Source organism: Rutidosis leptorrhynchoides, chromosome 11 (genome assembly GCF_046630445.1).
Source record: "Rutidosis leptorrhynchoides isolate AG116_Rl617_1_P2 chromosome 11, CSIRO_AGI_Rlap_v1, whole genome shotgun sequence".
Taxonomy (NCBI): domain Eukaryota; kingdom Viridiplantae; phylum Streptophyta; class Magnoliopsida; order Asterales; family Asteraceae; genus Rutidosis; species Rutidosis leptorrhynchoides.
The window spans coordinates 410,142,765-410,159,007 of NC_092343.1; the positions used below are offsets into that span (position 1 = coordinate 410,142,765).

The window sequence follows — 16,243 nt, forward strand, 5'->3', positions numbered from 1 at the left end:
AATCATTATATTCATAGATTTTACTCGAATGGGTTCTCTGTCCTTCCTGCTCAAGGCATCGGCTACCACATTTGCCTTCCCCGGGTGGTAACGAATCTCAAAGTCGTAATCATTCAATAATTCAATCCACCTACGCTGCCTCATATTCAGTTGTTTCTGATTAAATATGTGTTGAAGACTTTTGTGGTCGGTATATATAATACTTTTGACCCCATATAAGTAGTGCCTCCAAGTCTTTAATGCAAAAACAACCGCGCCTAATTCCAAATCATGCGTCGTATAATTTTGTTCGTGAATCTTCAATTGTCTAGACGCATAAGCAATCACCTTCGTTCGTTGCATTAATACACAACCGAGACCTTGCTTTGATGCATCACAATAAATCACAAAATCATCATTCCCTTCAGGCAATGACAATATAGGTGCCGTAGTTAGCTTTTTCTTCAATAACTGAAACGCTTTCTCTTGTTCATCATTCCATTCAAATTTCTTCCCTTTATGCGTTAATGCAGTCAAGGGTTTTGCTATTCTGGAAAAGTCTTGGATGAACCTTCTGTAGTAACCAGCTAGTCCTAAAAACTGGCGTATGTGTTTCGGAGTTTTCGGGGTTTCCCACTTTTCAACAGTTTCTATCTTTGCCGGATCCACCTTAATACCTTCTTTGTTCACTATGTGACCGAGGAATTGAACTTCTTCCAACCAAAATGCACACTTTGAAAACTTAGCGTACAATTCTTCCTTCCTCAATACTTCTAACACCTTTCTCAAATGTTCACCGTGTTCTTGGTCATTCTTTGAGTAAATAAGTATGTCATCAATGAAAACAATGACAAACTTGTCAAGGTATGGTCCACACACTCGGTTCATAAGGTCCATGAACACAGCTGGTGCATTAGTTAAACCAAACGGCATGACCATAAACTCGTAATGACCGTAACGTGTTCTGAAAGCAGTCTTTGGAATATCATCTTCTTTCACCCGCATTTGATGATACCCGGAACGTAAGTCAATCTTTGAATAAACAGATGAGCCTTGTAGTTGATCAAATAAGTCGTCGATTCTCGGTAGTGGGTAGCGGTTCTTGATGGTAAGTTTGTTCAACTCTCGGTAGTCGATACACAACCTGAATGTACCATCTTTCTTCTTGACAAACAAAACAGGAGCTCCCCACGGTGATGTGCTTGGTCGAATGAAACCACGCTCTAAAAGTTCTTGTAATTGGCTTTGCAGTTCTTTCATCTCGCTGGGTGCGAGTCTGTAAGGAGCACGAGCTATTGGTGCAGCTCCTGGTACAAGATCTATTTGAAATTCAACGGATCGATGTGGGGGTAATCCCGGTAATTCTTTCGGAAATACATCGGGAAATTCTTTTGCAATGGGAACATCATTGATGCTCTTTTCTTCAGTTTGTACTTTCTCGACGTGTGCTAGAACAGCATAGCAACCTTTTCTTATTAGTTTTTGTGCCTTCAAATTACTAATAAGATGTAGCTTCGTGTTGCTCTTTTCTCCGTACACCATTAAGGGTTTTCCTTTTTCTCGTATAATGCGAATTGCATTTTTGTAACAAACGATCTCCGCTTTCACTTCTTTCAACCAGTCCATACCGATTATCACATCAAAACTCCCTAACTCTACTGGTATCAAATCAATCTTAAATGTTTCGCTAACCAGTTTAATTTCTCGATTCCGACATATATTATCTGCTGAAATTAATTTACCATTTGCTAATTCGAGTAAAAATTTACTATCCAAAGGCGTCAATGGACAACTTAATTTAGCACAAAAATCTCTACTCATATAGCTTCTATCCGCACCCGAATCAAATAAAACGTAAGCAGATTTATTGTCAATAAGAAACGTACCCGTAACAAGCTCCGGGTCTTCCTGTGCCTCTACCGCATTAATATTGAAAACTCTTCCACGGCCTTGTCCATTCGTGTTCTCCTGGTTCGGGCAATTTCTAATAATGTGGCCTGGTTTTCCACATTTATAACAAACTACATTGGCATAACTTGCTCCGACACTACTTGCTCCGCCATTACTCGTTCCGACACCATTTGTTCCTTTCGTTCTATTAACCCCTGGTCCGTAGACCTCACACTTTGCCGCGCTATGACCATTTCTTTTACACTTGTTGCAAAATTTGGTGCAGAACCCCGAGTGATTCTTTTCACACCTTTGGCATAGCTGCTTCTGATTGTTGTTGTTGTTGCGGTTATTATTGTTGTTGGGATGATTGTTGTAGTTGCTGTTGTTGTTGTTGTTGTTGTTGGGCCGTTTGTTGTAGTTACGATTGATGTTGCGATTGTTGGGATAATTGTTGCGATTATTGTTGTAATTGCTGTTGTTGTTGTATTGGTGATTCTTATCACCGTTTTCCTCCCACTTTCTTTTGACTTGCTTCACATTGGCCTCTTCAGCAGTCTGTTCTTTAATTCTTTCTTCAATCTGGTTCACTAGTTTGTGAGCCATTCTACATGCCTGTTGTATGGAGGCGGGCTCGTGTGAACTTATATCTTCTTGGATTCTTTCCGGTAATCCTTTCACAAACGCGTCGATCTTCTCTTCCTCATCTTCGAATGCTCCCGGACACAATAGGCACAATTCTGTGAATCGTCTTTCGTAAGTGGTAATATCAAATCCTTGGGTTCGTAACCCTCTAAGTTCTGTCTTGAGCTTATTGACCTCGGTTCTGGGACGGTACTTCTCGTTCATCAAGTGCTTGAATGCTGACCACGGTAGTGCGTACGCATCATCTTGTCCCACTTGCTCTAGATAGGTATTCCACCATGTTAACGCAGAACCTGTGAAGGTATGCGTAGCGTACTTAACTTTGTCCTCTTCAGTACACTTACTTATGGCAAACACCGATTCAACCTTCTCGGTCCACCGTTTCAATCCGATCGGTCCTTCGGTTCCATCAAATTCCAAAGGTTTGCAGGCAGTGAATTCTTTGTAGGTGCATCCTACACGATTTCCTATACTGCTAGATCCAAGGTTATTGTTGGTATGTAGCGCAGCCTGTACTGCGGCTATGTTTGAAGCTAGAAAAGTACGGAATTCCTCTTCATTCATATTCACGGTGTGTCGAGTAGTCGGTGCCATTTCCTTCAAAATAGTTAAATGGAACAAGTTAATCATACAGAATATTAAGAGTAGTTAATAGTATTTCGTAGCATAATATGAACTCATTTATAAAAGCTTTTTCTTCATATTAGCGTTTTATAAGTTTAAATTCGGGTAGTACCTACCCGTTAAGTTCATACTTAGTAGCTAATATACAATTCAACTACTACAATTCTATATGAAAAACTGATTATAATAATATTTCGCGTTCAAACTTTTATACAATATTTTACAAACTTACAATACCGCTTATTTTACATAAAGCATGAAATATAGCACACAATAACTTTGATACAAGATAGTTGTGAAGACAATTCTAGCTAGTACACAAGTCGTTCGGCAAAGGCAATAAAGACACGTAATTCATACGTCCAGAAACAAGTCATGCATTCTGGTTTTACTAGGACTACTTCCCATCCTTGGTCTTGTGCAACATAACCGTTATGGCCGTTGATAAAACAGCGTGTTGTAACGTCATCAAAGGGACGAGGGTTACGTAATGTCCAACAGTCCCGTAATAATCTAAAAACCTCATTTCTTACCCCAATTACCGACTCCGTCACTTGTGGAAACGTTTTGTTTAATAGTTGTAGCCCGATGTTCTTGTTCTCACTTTGGTGAGAAGCGAACATTACTAATCCGTAAGCATAACATGCTTCTTTATGTTGCATGTTAGCCGCTTTTTCTAAATCACGAAGTCCAATATTCAGATATATTGAGTCAAAATAATTTCTTAACCCGTTGCGTAAAATAGCATTTGGGTTCCCCGCAATATATGCGTCAAAGTAAACACATCGTAACTTATGGGTTTCCCAATGTGCTATCCCCCATCTTTCAAACGAAAGTCTCTTATAAACCAAGACATTCTTGGAACGTTCTTCGAATGTCTTACAAACTGATCTCGCCTTAAATAGTTGTGCCGAAGAATTCTGGCCGACTCTAGACAAGATTTCATCAATCATGTCTCCGGGTAGGTCTCTTAAAATATTGGGTTGTCTATCCATTTTGTGTTTTTAAACTGTAAAATAGACAAGAGTTAGATTCATAAAAAAAAATACTTATTAATACAAGCAATTTTTACATATATCATAAAGCATAAGAACACTATATTCCATATATTACACCACACGAATACAACTATCTTATTCCGACTCGCTCGTTTCTTCTTCTTCGGTTTTGGTTCGTTTTGCCAAGTTTCTAGGGATATATGATGTTCCCCTAATACGAGCCGTCGTTGTCCACATTGGTTTAGAAAAACCTGGTGGTTTAGAGGTTCCCGGGTCATTGTTACAACTTAAGGACTTCGGGGGTTGACGATACATATAAAGTTCATCGGGGTTGGAATTAGATTTCTCTATTTTTATGCCCTTTCCCTTATTAGTTTCTTTTGCCTTTTTAAATTCAGTTGGGGTAATTTCTATAACATCATCGGAATTCTCGTCGAAATCCGATTCATCGGAGAATTGGTAATCCTCCCAATATTTTGCTTCCTTGGCGGAAACACCATTGACCATAATTAACTTTGGTCGGTTGGTTGAGGATTTTCTTTTACTTAACCGTTTTATTATTTCCCCCACCGGTTCTATTTCTTCTTCCGGTTCCGATTCTTCTTCCGGTTCCGACTCTTCTTCCGGTTCCGACTCTTCTTCCGGTTCCTCTTCGGGAACTTGTGAATCATTCCACGAATCATTCCAATTTACATTTGACTCTTCATTATTATTAGGTGAGTCAATGGGACTTGTTCTAGAGGTAGACATCTATCACATAATATCAAACACGTTAAGAGATTAATATATCACATAATATTCATATGTTAAAAATATATAGTTTCCAACTAAAATGTTAAGCAATCATTTTTAAAGAAAACACGGTCGAAGTCCAGACTCACTAATGCATCCTAACAAACTCGATAAGACACACTAATGCAAATTTTCTGGTTCTCTAAGACCAACGCTCGGATACCAACTGAAATGTCCCGTTCTTATTGATTAAAAACGTTCCATATTAATTGATTTCGTTGCGAGGTTTTGACCTCTATATGAGACGTTTTTCAAAGACTGCATTCATTTTTAAACAAACCATAACCTTTATTTCATCAATAAAGGTTTAAAAAGCTTTACGTAGATTATCAAATAATGATAATCTAAAATATCCTGTTTACACACGACCATTACATAATGGTTTACAATACAAATATGTTACAACAAAATAAGTTTCTTGAATGCAGTTTTTACACAATATCATACAAGCATGGACTCCAAATCTTGTCCTTATTTAAGTATGCGACAGCGGAAGCTCTTAATAATCACCTGAGAATAAACATGCTTAAAACGTCAACAAAAATGTTGGTGAGTTATAGGTTTAACCTATATATATCAAATCGTAACAATAGACCACAAGATTTCATATTTCAATACACATCCCATACATAGAGATAAAAATCATTCATATGGTGAATACCTGGTAACCGACAATAACAAGATGCATATATAAGAATATCCCCATCATTCCGGGACACCCTTCGGATATGATATAAATTTCGAAGTACTAAAGCATCCGGTACTTTGGATGGGGTTTGTTAGGCCCAATAGATCTATCTTTAGGATTCGCGTCAATTAGGGTGTCTGTTCCCTAATTCTTAGATTACCAGACTTAATAAAAAGGGGCATATTCGATTTCGATAATTCAACCATAGAATGTAGTTTCACGTACTTGTGTCTATTTTGTAAATCATTTATAAAACCTGCATGTATTCTCATCCCAAAAATATTAGATTTTAAAAGTGGGACTATAACTCACTTTCACAGATTTTTACTTCGTCGGGAAGTAAGACTTGGGCACTGGTTGATTCACGAACCTATAACAATATATACATATATATCAAAGTATGTTCAAAATATATTTACAACACTTTTAATATATTTTGATGTTTTAAGTTTATTAAGTCAGATGTCCTCGTTAGTAACCTACAACTAGTTGTCCACAGTTAGATGTACAGAAATAAATCGATAAATATTATCTTGAATCAATCCACGACCCAGTGTATACGTATCTCAGTATTGATCACAACTCAAACTATATATATTTTGGAATCAACCTCAACCCTGTATAGCTAACTCCAACATTCACATATAGAGTGTCTATGGTTGTTCCGAAATATATATAGATGTGTCGACATGATAGGTCGAAACATTGTATACGTGTCTATGGTATCTCAAGATTACATAATATATAATACAAGTTGATTAAGTTATGGTTGGAATAGATTTGTTACCAATTTTCACGTAGCTAAAATGAGAAAAATTATCCAATCTTGTTTTACCCATAACTTCTTCATTTTAAATCCGTTTTGAGTGAATCAAATTGCTATGGTTTCATATTGAACTCTATTTTATGAATCTAAACAAAAAAAGTATAGGTTTCTAGTCGGAAAAATAAGTTACAAGTCGTTTTTGTAAAGGTAGTCATTTCAGTCGAAAGAACGACGTCTAGATGACCATTTTAGAAAACATACTTCCACTTTGAGTTTAACCATAATTTTTGGATATAGTTTCATGTTCATAATAAAAATCATTTTCTCAGAATAACAACTTTTAAATCAAAGTTTATCATAGTTTTTAATTAACTAACCCAAAACAGCCCGCGGTGTTACTACGACGGCGTAAATCCGGTTTTACGGTGTTTTTCGTGTTTCCAGGTTTTAAATCATTAAGTTAGAATATCATATAGATATAGAACATGTGTTTAGTTGATTTTAAAAGTCAAGTTAGAAGGATTAACTTTTGTTTGCGAACAAGTTTAGAATTAACTAAACTATGTTCTAGTGATTACAAGTTTAAACCTTCGAATAAGATAGCTTTATATGTATGAATCGAATGATGTTATGAACATCATTACTACCTTAAGTTCCTTGGATGAACCTACTGGAAAAGAGAAAAATGGATCTAGCTTCAATGGATCCTTGGATGGCTCAAAGTTCTTGAAGCAAAATCATGACACGAAAACAAGTTCAAGTAAGATCATCACTTGAAATAAGATTGTTATAGTTATAGAAATTGAACCAAAGTTTGAATATGATTATTACCTTGTATTAGAATGATAACCTACTGTAAGAAACAAAGATTTCTTGAGGTTGGATGATCACCTTACAAGATTGGAAGTGAGCTAGCAAACTTGAAAGTATTCTTGATTTTATGAAACTAGAACTTTTGGAATTTATGAAGAACACTTAGAACTTGAAGATAGAACTTGAGAGAGTTCAATTAGATGAAGAAAATTGAAGAATGAAAGTGTTTGTAGGTGTTTTTGGTCGTTGGTGTATGGATTAGATATAAAGGATATGTAATTTTGTTTTCATGTAAATAAGTCATGAATGATTACTCATATTTTTGTAATCTTATGAGATATTTCATGCTAGTTGCCAAATGATGGTTCCCACATGTGTTAGGTGACTCACATGGGCTGCTAAGAGCTGATCATTGGAGTGTATATACCAATAGTACATACATCTAAAAGCTGTGTATTGTACGAGTACGAATACGGGTGCATACGAGTAGAATTGTTGATGAAACTGAACGAGAATGTAATTGTAAGCATTTTTGTTAAGTAGAAGTATTTTGATAAGTGTATTGAAGTCTTTCAAAAGTGTATAAATACATATTAAAACACTACATGTATATACATTTTAACTGAGTCGTTAAGTCATCGTTAGTCGTTACATGTAAGTGTTGTTTTGAAACCTTTAGGTTAACGATCTTGTTAAATGTTGTTAACCCAATGTTTATAATATCAAAAGAGATTTTAAATTATTATATTATCATGATATTATGATGTACGAATATCTCTTAATATGATATATATACATTAAATGTCGTTACAACGATAAACGTTACATATATGTCTTGTTTCAAAATCATTAAGTTAGTAGTCTTGTTTTTACATATGTAGTTCATTGTTAATATAATTAATGATATGTTTACTTATCATAATATCATGTTAACTATATATATAACCATATATATGTCATCATATAGTTTTTTTACAAGTTTTAACGTTCGTGAATCACCGGTCAACTTGGGTGGTCAATTGTCTATATGAAACCTATTTCAATTAATCAAGTCTTAACAAGTTTGATTGCTTAACATGTTGGAAACATTTAATCATGTAAACATCAATCTCAATTAATATATATAAACATGGAAAAGTTCGGGTCACTACACGGAGGAGGTAGATTATGATTTAGAACAGATATACGGTATTAATTTGTACATAACTTGTTATACAGTATCGATTATACCTGTGTGAGTGTGATTTTTGACCTAATTTTTTTGTTGTTTTGCAGCTAATAATGATACTTTGTTCACTATAAAGTTGCATCATGGTGGGGTGTTTACTGCATTTCCAAGACGAGAGTATGTAAATGGTAAGGTAACTTACTTTGATCTCATTGATGCTGATATCTTTTCGGTTAATGAAATCAATGATATGGTGGAGGATTTAGGCTATGATGGTCATAGGGTCATGTTTTATCACTTTCTTAGACCAAGCACCAATTTGGATTATGGATTAGAAGCTCTGGGTAGTGATATTGATGTACTTAATATGATTCAGTATGTTAAAGATGAGAAGGAAATATGTGTATACATTGAACATGAGTCAACCAACTTAACAACTTATAAGAGTCCTACACAGAAAAAGGTTGTATTAGAGGAGATTGAAGAGGAGGTAGTTTTTCCTGTAGTTAGTAGTAGAAAGAATCCAAAGATTCATAAAAGATTAATGTTGGAGTGGCTTGAAGGTGAAACTAGTCAAACTATGGAACCTAATGTACCAAGTGAGCCTGATGTTTACATACCAAGTGTGACCTAAGAGTCAGTGTATGAAAACATTCAACCAAATGAAGCAGTGATTAATGATGTAATTGACAAGGAATTTGACCCATTTGCTGATTTAGATACAATGGAGACTGGTCAAAATGTTGAAACAACTAATGTGGATGGTGAAGATACACTAGTTGATGAAGAAAATGTAGTAGAGGAAGATCAGGTAGATATGGGTGAGTTCAATCTTGACAAATTGGTGGATCAATCCATTCAAAGAAGCTGCACTCAGAATACTAAACAAAACCCTATTTTAATTCGAAGATATGGAGAAATATACATAATTTACGAATTAGGGTTTATATAACCCTAAATTAATCGAGTACCTTTTTTGAACAGGTGTAAAAACGCCTCTTAGGGTTTTTACTTGTTTTGGACAACTGAATCAATGCACGCCTTCCACAATAGCAATTTACCATACCTAATCTTGTTTTTACAGGTTCAAACGAAAAAAAATGGAGGAGAATGGGGAAGAATACGTGCAGGTATGCATTTAAGGTGTGGGGTTTAGATGAGAGAGACGAAGATACCCTCATGTGCAAGTCATGTGAGGGTTTAAAACGTTAAAAACTCACAGACGTTTAGGCATTGGACCCCCAGTGAAACAAGCACAAAGTTTAGTGACCCCCCAAGTTCAAAAATGAGATTTGGACTCTGAATGATGTTTCAAACAAACCACAGGGACCCCCCATGAAATTTTGTCTAATAATAATAATAATAAAGTTTGCTTAAAATTGAGTATTTATATTTTTAATAAAAATTATTACTAATAACAAATGCCTTTTGAAATTAAAAAAATACAAATATTATATGAAGGTTGTACAATATACTTTAAAATTTGTACATTTGTTCATTGAGTGTTTTGTAGAGGATTGTATAATTTGTTTTAAAGTTTGTACATAAAGGCTGCATCTTTTGTTAATTTATATCTTAATCATAATTAATTGTAAAGATTAAATTTTAATTATAAATTAAATTGATTTATGATGTCATCCAAGTGAGCTAGATTTTTTTCTAATTTCTTTTTGATTTTTTTCAATGAAGATAAATGACTATTTATGATGTCAGCATTATAGCATTTTGATATTAACTATAGATAGATTAATATGACAAATTACCCAAAAAGGTAACTTATATTGTCAAATTTGACAATCAAAGTAACCCCAAAAAAAAGATGCTTGAAAAAGAGTTTAATTTTAAAAACTTCGGAGAAAATGTAACATCGTCAAATTCATTAACGATCGTCGGTCAAAATTACACAATTGGTCCCTAAAGTTTGTTAAAAAATTACACCAATAACCCCTTCATTATCTTCAATCCCAAATTGGAGCTTCATCAAAACTGAATGTAATCTCTTTGAAATCTTCAAACCTCAAAACTGAATCCCAAATTGGAGCTTCATCATCCTATATTCTTAGAATAAAATTTAAAAACAAAGGTGTAATCTTGATGTTAAATTAGCAATTCGCACAATTTAAAAACCCCCAATTCGCACAGTATCCTCCTCCGCCACCATCGCTGCTACCATATCTTTCCTCGAATTGTTGAATTAGTGATTCAAAACTCAAATCAAGCTCAGAAATGCGTTCATACATCGAAATCTAAGCTTCGTGCATATCAAAACAGATTAACATCAACAAATTTACTGAGATTCGATTCGTGTTCATCTTTTGTTCGAAGTTTGCAAAAACCGATCACTCTGGAACGATTCAGAATCATAGAACGAAATGTAAAATTACAGAGTTGTTGAAAATCTCTTCGTCAAACTACCTGCAAATTTACAGATCCAAACTCAAAGTATCGAGCTCGAATTTGTCAAGTCAAAGTTCGTGCTCTTACGGTCAACAAATTGATTAGATCAAATCTGTTATTTACAGATGTTAGAGATGATTGACGAAGGTTTTATCCATGATTTCTAACATTTTTCATCTTCATCTTGTTCATCGTGACTTTACAGTAACAGCAAAGCCCAAAATAAAACAAGAAATCAATTCTTTTATGACCCCTATTGCATTTAAGACGATTTCTTAAGCCGCAAATCAACAATTCCTGCGTGACTATTTTCCACTATTGATGTTGCAGCTAATTCTTTTGTTATAGATCTTAATAAAAATTTTGTAGATTGTATACAAGATCTTCAAAATTAGGTCTCATACGTTCTATATGCAAAATTAATATGGACTTGTTATATACGTTTATTTACCACTATCATTGCATCGAAAATGTTCTTTGGTTACTCAAATCTCTATAACCTTAACTGGAGTTGGTCAACAAGAAAACCTATCCCTAAACCAGACGTTAATGTCGTATCACTACTTTTAGTCTCTGAATAATTTACAAACATAAACTGAAGTTTTTAGATGCTCAAGCAGATTACACATACATGAACAGGCCCCCATACACAATGATTTTAATTATAATGAACACGAAGTAACTAGAAAAATACATAATATCATAAATGGTAAGAAAAATCTAATGGAGATGATGATGGTGGAGGCGGCGGTGGTGATGGTAGTGGTGGTGGTGGTGGTGGGGAATGAAGATGTTAATGGAGATGATGAAGAGGACCTATGGTGCAAACTTTCAACATACTTCAGAGACCAATAGTGTATTTTTTTATTAACGATCGTTAATGAATTTGACGAATATTACTCAAATTTTAAAATTTTTGAACACCTAATTTTTTTTTGCGCAAAAATTAAATTGGAATCCTTTTCGGGCTTGTACGAATTAGGGGTTACCTTAATTATCAAATTGAGTAACTTATGTTACTTTTTTGGGTCATTTGCCCTAATTAATATTCCGTAGTTATTAATAGTTATAGATATAGATATTTGAAAGTGATATATAAAAGTTGTGTTTTGGGCTTCTTCTTTTTTCTTTTTTTTGTCGGTGCCCATTTTGTGAACCACATATCCCATAACCCTTAATATCTAGGAGTACTTACTACAATTTCCTTACTAAAATAAAAGTATATACTCCGTATAATAATTATTATATTATATTATTTGTTACATATAATTATTAGAATTTTGACATTGTAAAAAGTCGAATGTCCAAAACTCCATAAAAGGAAAAAAATTCTATAATATTTGGGAAATCAAAGTTGTTTTTAAAACAAACCAGAAATTAACAGGTCAGGATTTGTAACTTTGTTTGAGCTATGATCGATATAAACAAAATATACAAATTATTAAGAAATTTATCAATAAAAATGCATTGTTTTTAGAACAACTAACATAGCCAAACAATAAATAATTAAATAGTACTCCTTATAACACAGATTGAGTCATTAAGTCATCCAGAAGTAAACTATATTTATACTTTATATTATATTAGATCCAATTCAAATCAAATGATATAAAAATGGATTCAAAAAATGATATAAAAATCAATTCAAATCAAATGTTATTTAAATGGAATTCAAATTCAAATAATAAATAAATAAATAAATTATTAAATAAAATAAAATGCTAAATTTAAGTATAAAAATGGTGAGTTTCCGGGTGGACTTCAAGTCTTCAAATCTTGACAGCTCCCCGTCTCCCCTCGTGTACGTCTTCTCTTTATAAACTACAATCTTCACTCACTCTCACACTAACAAATTTCCAAAAACAAATAAATAAATAAAATAAAATTATATCATTGTTTCTGCAGTCATCAAAGGTAATTTCTGTTGTTATATGTTGATCAATGTATGTATTATAATTCTTAAAAATAATAACGATGATGATCATTACTTATGTAATTGAATTGCTATCTTTGTGTAATTGTGTTGTATCTGGAGATTTGAAGTTATAAAATAATTTGAAAAAAAGGAAATTCAATATTAATGAATTTTTATTTATTTATGCATGTGTTTGATTTGTCTCTAATTTATCGATTGTTTTTTGTTGACATTAGTCGTTTGTTTGTTTGCTTGCTTGCTTGTACTTCATCACAAAATCTAACTTTATTGATTATAACTAAATTGATGGACTATTATTTTGTGATGCATTTGTAGCCCACGTTTTTGTTTTTTATTTCAACTTTAATTTGTTCCTTGCGTTGTTTACAAGGTTTGTTTGATTCATTTTACATCTTTTTAGCTCAATCTTTTTCAACTATATATATTGAATTAATTGATGTAGTTAGCACAATATGCTTATGCAATTGTCCTTTTTTTTTAATTCAGGATTAATCTTCATTGCAAGCTTTTCGCGGTACGTTATGATTTATAAAGTTCTTATTTAGGATATGAACATAATTTTGTTAACTTTTAAGAATTAATTGATTAAACACCGAAATCGTCATTAGTTTTGATGGATCCTAATTTGGAACGTAACGTTTGTGTTGATCTTGAGAGTGCAATTAATGGTGACCAAGAGAAAAGCCTTAATCTTGGTAAACCGGTTTTAACGAATAATGTGGATGATGATTCACCATTAAAATACAATGATGAGATGAATACGAATAGTGTAATGGTGATTATAGACGGTGGTATTAAAGAGAAACGTAAAAAGTGTTTAAGCGCGAAAAAACCACCAAAACCTCCAACAGGACCACATAGAGGTTTTTCTTTGGATGCTGCAGATCAGAAGATGATTAAGGAGCTTGCTGAACTTGCTATGATTAAACGTGCGAGAATCGAACGAATGAAGGCACTTATGCAAAAGAAAACTTCAAAGGCCTCTTCTTCATCATCATCATCAACTGCCAATTTATTTGCAATGGTTTTTACCATCATTGTCTTCCTAGTCATGCTTTTTCAAGGTAATTACTTAAATAAATTACTAATTTTTATTAGTAGTTTTTAAATTTGATTTTGACTAATTTTTGGCTTTATGTTGATTAGATAAAAGAAATAGTATATTGTGTGATGCTATCTAAGAATGAAAATAGGTCAATAAGATTATTATTTTTATATCAGTGATAAATTAGAATTAGATTTTTGGCATAGCATTGCAGGTGGTACTCTGCACCACAAAATAGAAGTTCTAGATGCAGAGTCACTCCAAAAAATAATACTCCGTACTAATTTATGTTTGTTCTATTTTGGATTTTAGTTATTATTTTAAATGAATTCAGGGGAGTAACCATACTCTAGTCACTGCTAATTAGACTATATCTTCAACTAACTAAAACTTTTATGTAATAAAGTTGTATGCATATTGTGTAACCATATTCGGATAGGCAGCTCACATATGTGTAAAAAATACCTGTACTATTTGGTAAATGTGAACAGTGAAAACATTATATTTATCTAACATTTGTGCAATGATGGATGCATTTAGTAAGATATTATCTCATACTGAATAAATCTTATCCTACAAACAAAACTAAGAATCTGTCGGATTATAATTTGCAGGAATGTCGTGCCAAATTTCATATGGAACGTTCAATGGTTCTCCTCCAACGACTCAGACAAATGAGAATGCCTTAATATTTATACAAGAAGGATTGAATCCATCGGCTCATGATTCCGTTTAACTCTGATCAACATCTTTCAATGTAAGAACATCTATATCTATATTATATATATATATATATATATATATATATATATATATATATATATATATATATATATATATATATATATATATATATATTATTATATCGTCAAATAATTTATGCAACTTCTCATGACTGTTCAATTTTGCTCCATTTTTGCGCAGTACAATCCAGGTTGAAGATCAAAACTGGCTATTTGCAACAACTACATATATTGGGGCACTTGTATAGTTAATGGTAGCGTGGGAACGAATGGACTTTCTTTTCTTTTCTTTTATATAGGCGTACGTCAGCAAAAGACTAGTACGATAAGGTTGCAACCTCGGCAATCTACGATCATCTGATCAAAATAGAATAGTTATATGTCATTGTAACGTGACAATGATATGTGTTACATTAGTTGAGACCTTGAGTCCGGTTGTAATACCATATTGTTAATGTTAAACTCTCAGAATAATTGAAGTAATGAAGAATAATCCCACATATTAGGTTTATTGTGCATCATTTCGAGCTGATTAGTTTGCTTCTTTTTAATCATTAATCATTATCATTATGTATATAACGTATATGTATGGTAGGATATGATATCGAAGTGAATGGCGTAAAACAGAAAGGATTGGAATTGTGTTAAGATTCAAAATTTGAATTTGAAGGAAGAGGTGATGAGTGCATGTGAATCAGATCCGTAAGACTTACTGGATTTGTTTAATCTCTTGGGATCTCAAACTTCCCATTGACTTAATTTGAATCTCTCTTGTTCATGTGATTAGTTATTAATTGGAGTAGTAATTACAGTTATAATTTTACTTAATAGTTTAAATTGAATTTAATTGTACTCATGCCACCAGATTTGTCAAGCATACCAAAGAGTTGCGAATTCGTCTTGGTTTATAATGACGTACGTCCCGCCATGGCCGTCACGTGTGACGCATGGCGTATCGTGTAGCTGGACGTTTAGCTTCAACTCCTGGATGGATACCAAGTCAACGCCGCTCTCAGGCCACGATTACCCCTACGCTACGCCACCCATGGCGTGCCATTAGCATTTGACTTGGTTTGCACAGCTACTTGTCCGTCCGACAAATCAGGAGAACGTAGAGCAGTTGGTGGGCATGATTAGAGGATTCCAGGAGTGGTAATCGTGGTTTAGTGGGCTAGTGGTGATTATCCTTGGTAACCGCCATCTTATGCCTATAAATACTGTTCATAATCACACATTTAGGAATCAATCAACATTTTACACTTACCACCGCTGATTACTCTTCTAAGCTCACCTTGGAGGCTCAGCAAAAGTTAACCACCACAACACCCCTCATACTCATCACGCAAACCGAAAGAAACCCTTCCGAAGGTTAGTCACTCAACTAATTGCACTCAAGTCAATTTTGGCTTGATCATTTGGCGCCATCCGTGGGACCGTTTGATCAATACTTTAACACGAGATGACAGGCGATTCCAATCCGTCACCAAATGCCAACACCGGCAAAGAACCGTATGACCCTTTGAAGCCCAATGACGACAGCTCTTTTGAGACACCAGATGACTCCATCAAGCGTACCAGGTTGCAATTTGACGATCATGATAAAACCAATAGGCGTGAAGCCGAGGAGACGGAAAACCCGGAAACGAATTTAAGCCAACTTAAACCCATCGGCGGAGCAGAAGCGATACGTTTTCTGGCAAACGGGGGATTCGTTTTACCGTCACTCATGCCCAAAGGCGGCGAAAGGCCAACTGGTATG

The 16,243-nt window shown here is 34.0% G+C and overlaps 1 protein-coding gene across 2 annotated transcripts; it reads left to right on the forward strand.

Annotated features, from left to right (window-relative positions):
- The first annotated feature begins 12,551 nt into the window (after positions 1 to 12,551).
- On the forward strand, positions 12,552 to 14,986 carry LOC139877555 (uncharacterized). 2 transcript variants are annotated; one of them, XM_071864994.1, is made up of 5 exons: positions 12,565 to 12,674; positions 13,183 to 13,210; positions 13,305 to 13,760; positions 14,356 to 14,498; positions 14,666 to 14,986. In XM_071864994.1, the coding sequence occupies exons 3-4, from the start codon at positions 13,310 to 13,312 to the stop codon at positions 14,475 to 14,477; spliced, it is 573 nt and encodes a 190-aa protein (XP_071721095.1). In that variant the 5' UTR covers positions 12,565 to 12,674; positions 13,183 to 13,210; positions 13,305 to 13,309; the 3' UTR covers positions 14,478 to 14,498; positions 14,666 to 14,986. The 2 variants fall into 2 exon arrangements, with proteins under 2 accessions (XP_071721094.1, XP_071721095.1); XM_071864993.1 differs by having other exon boundaries at positions 12,552 to 12,674; positions 13,183 to 13,760.
- The last annotated feature ends 1,257 nt before the right edge of the window (positions 14,987 to 16,243 follow it).

Excerpts from the sequence above, each read along its gene's own strand:
- LOC139877555 (XM_071864993.1), top strand. The coding sequence starts at position 13,310 with ATGGATCCTAATTTGGAACGTAACGTTTGTGTTGATCTTGAGAGTGCA. Across the intron at positions 13,761-14,355 it reads CCTAGTCATGCTTTTTCAAG|GAATGTCGTGCCAAATTTCA; the intron begins GTAATTACTTAA and ends TATAATTTGCAG.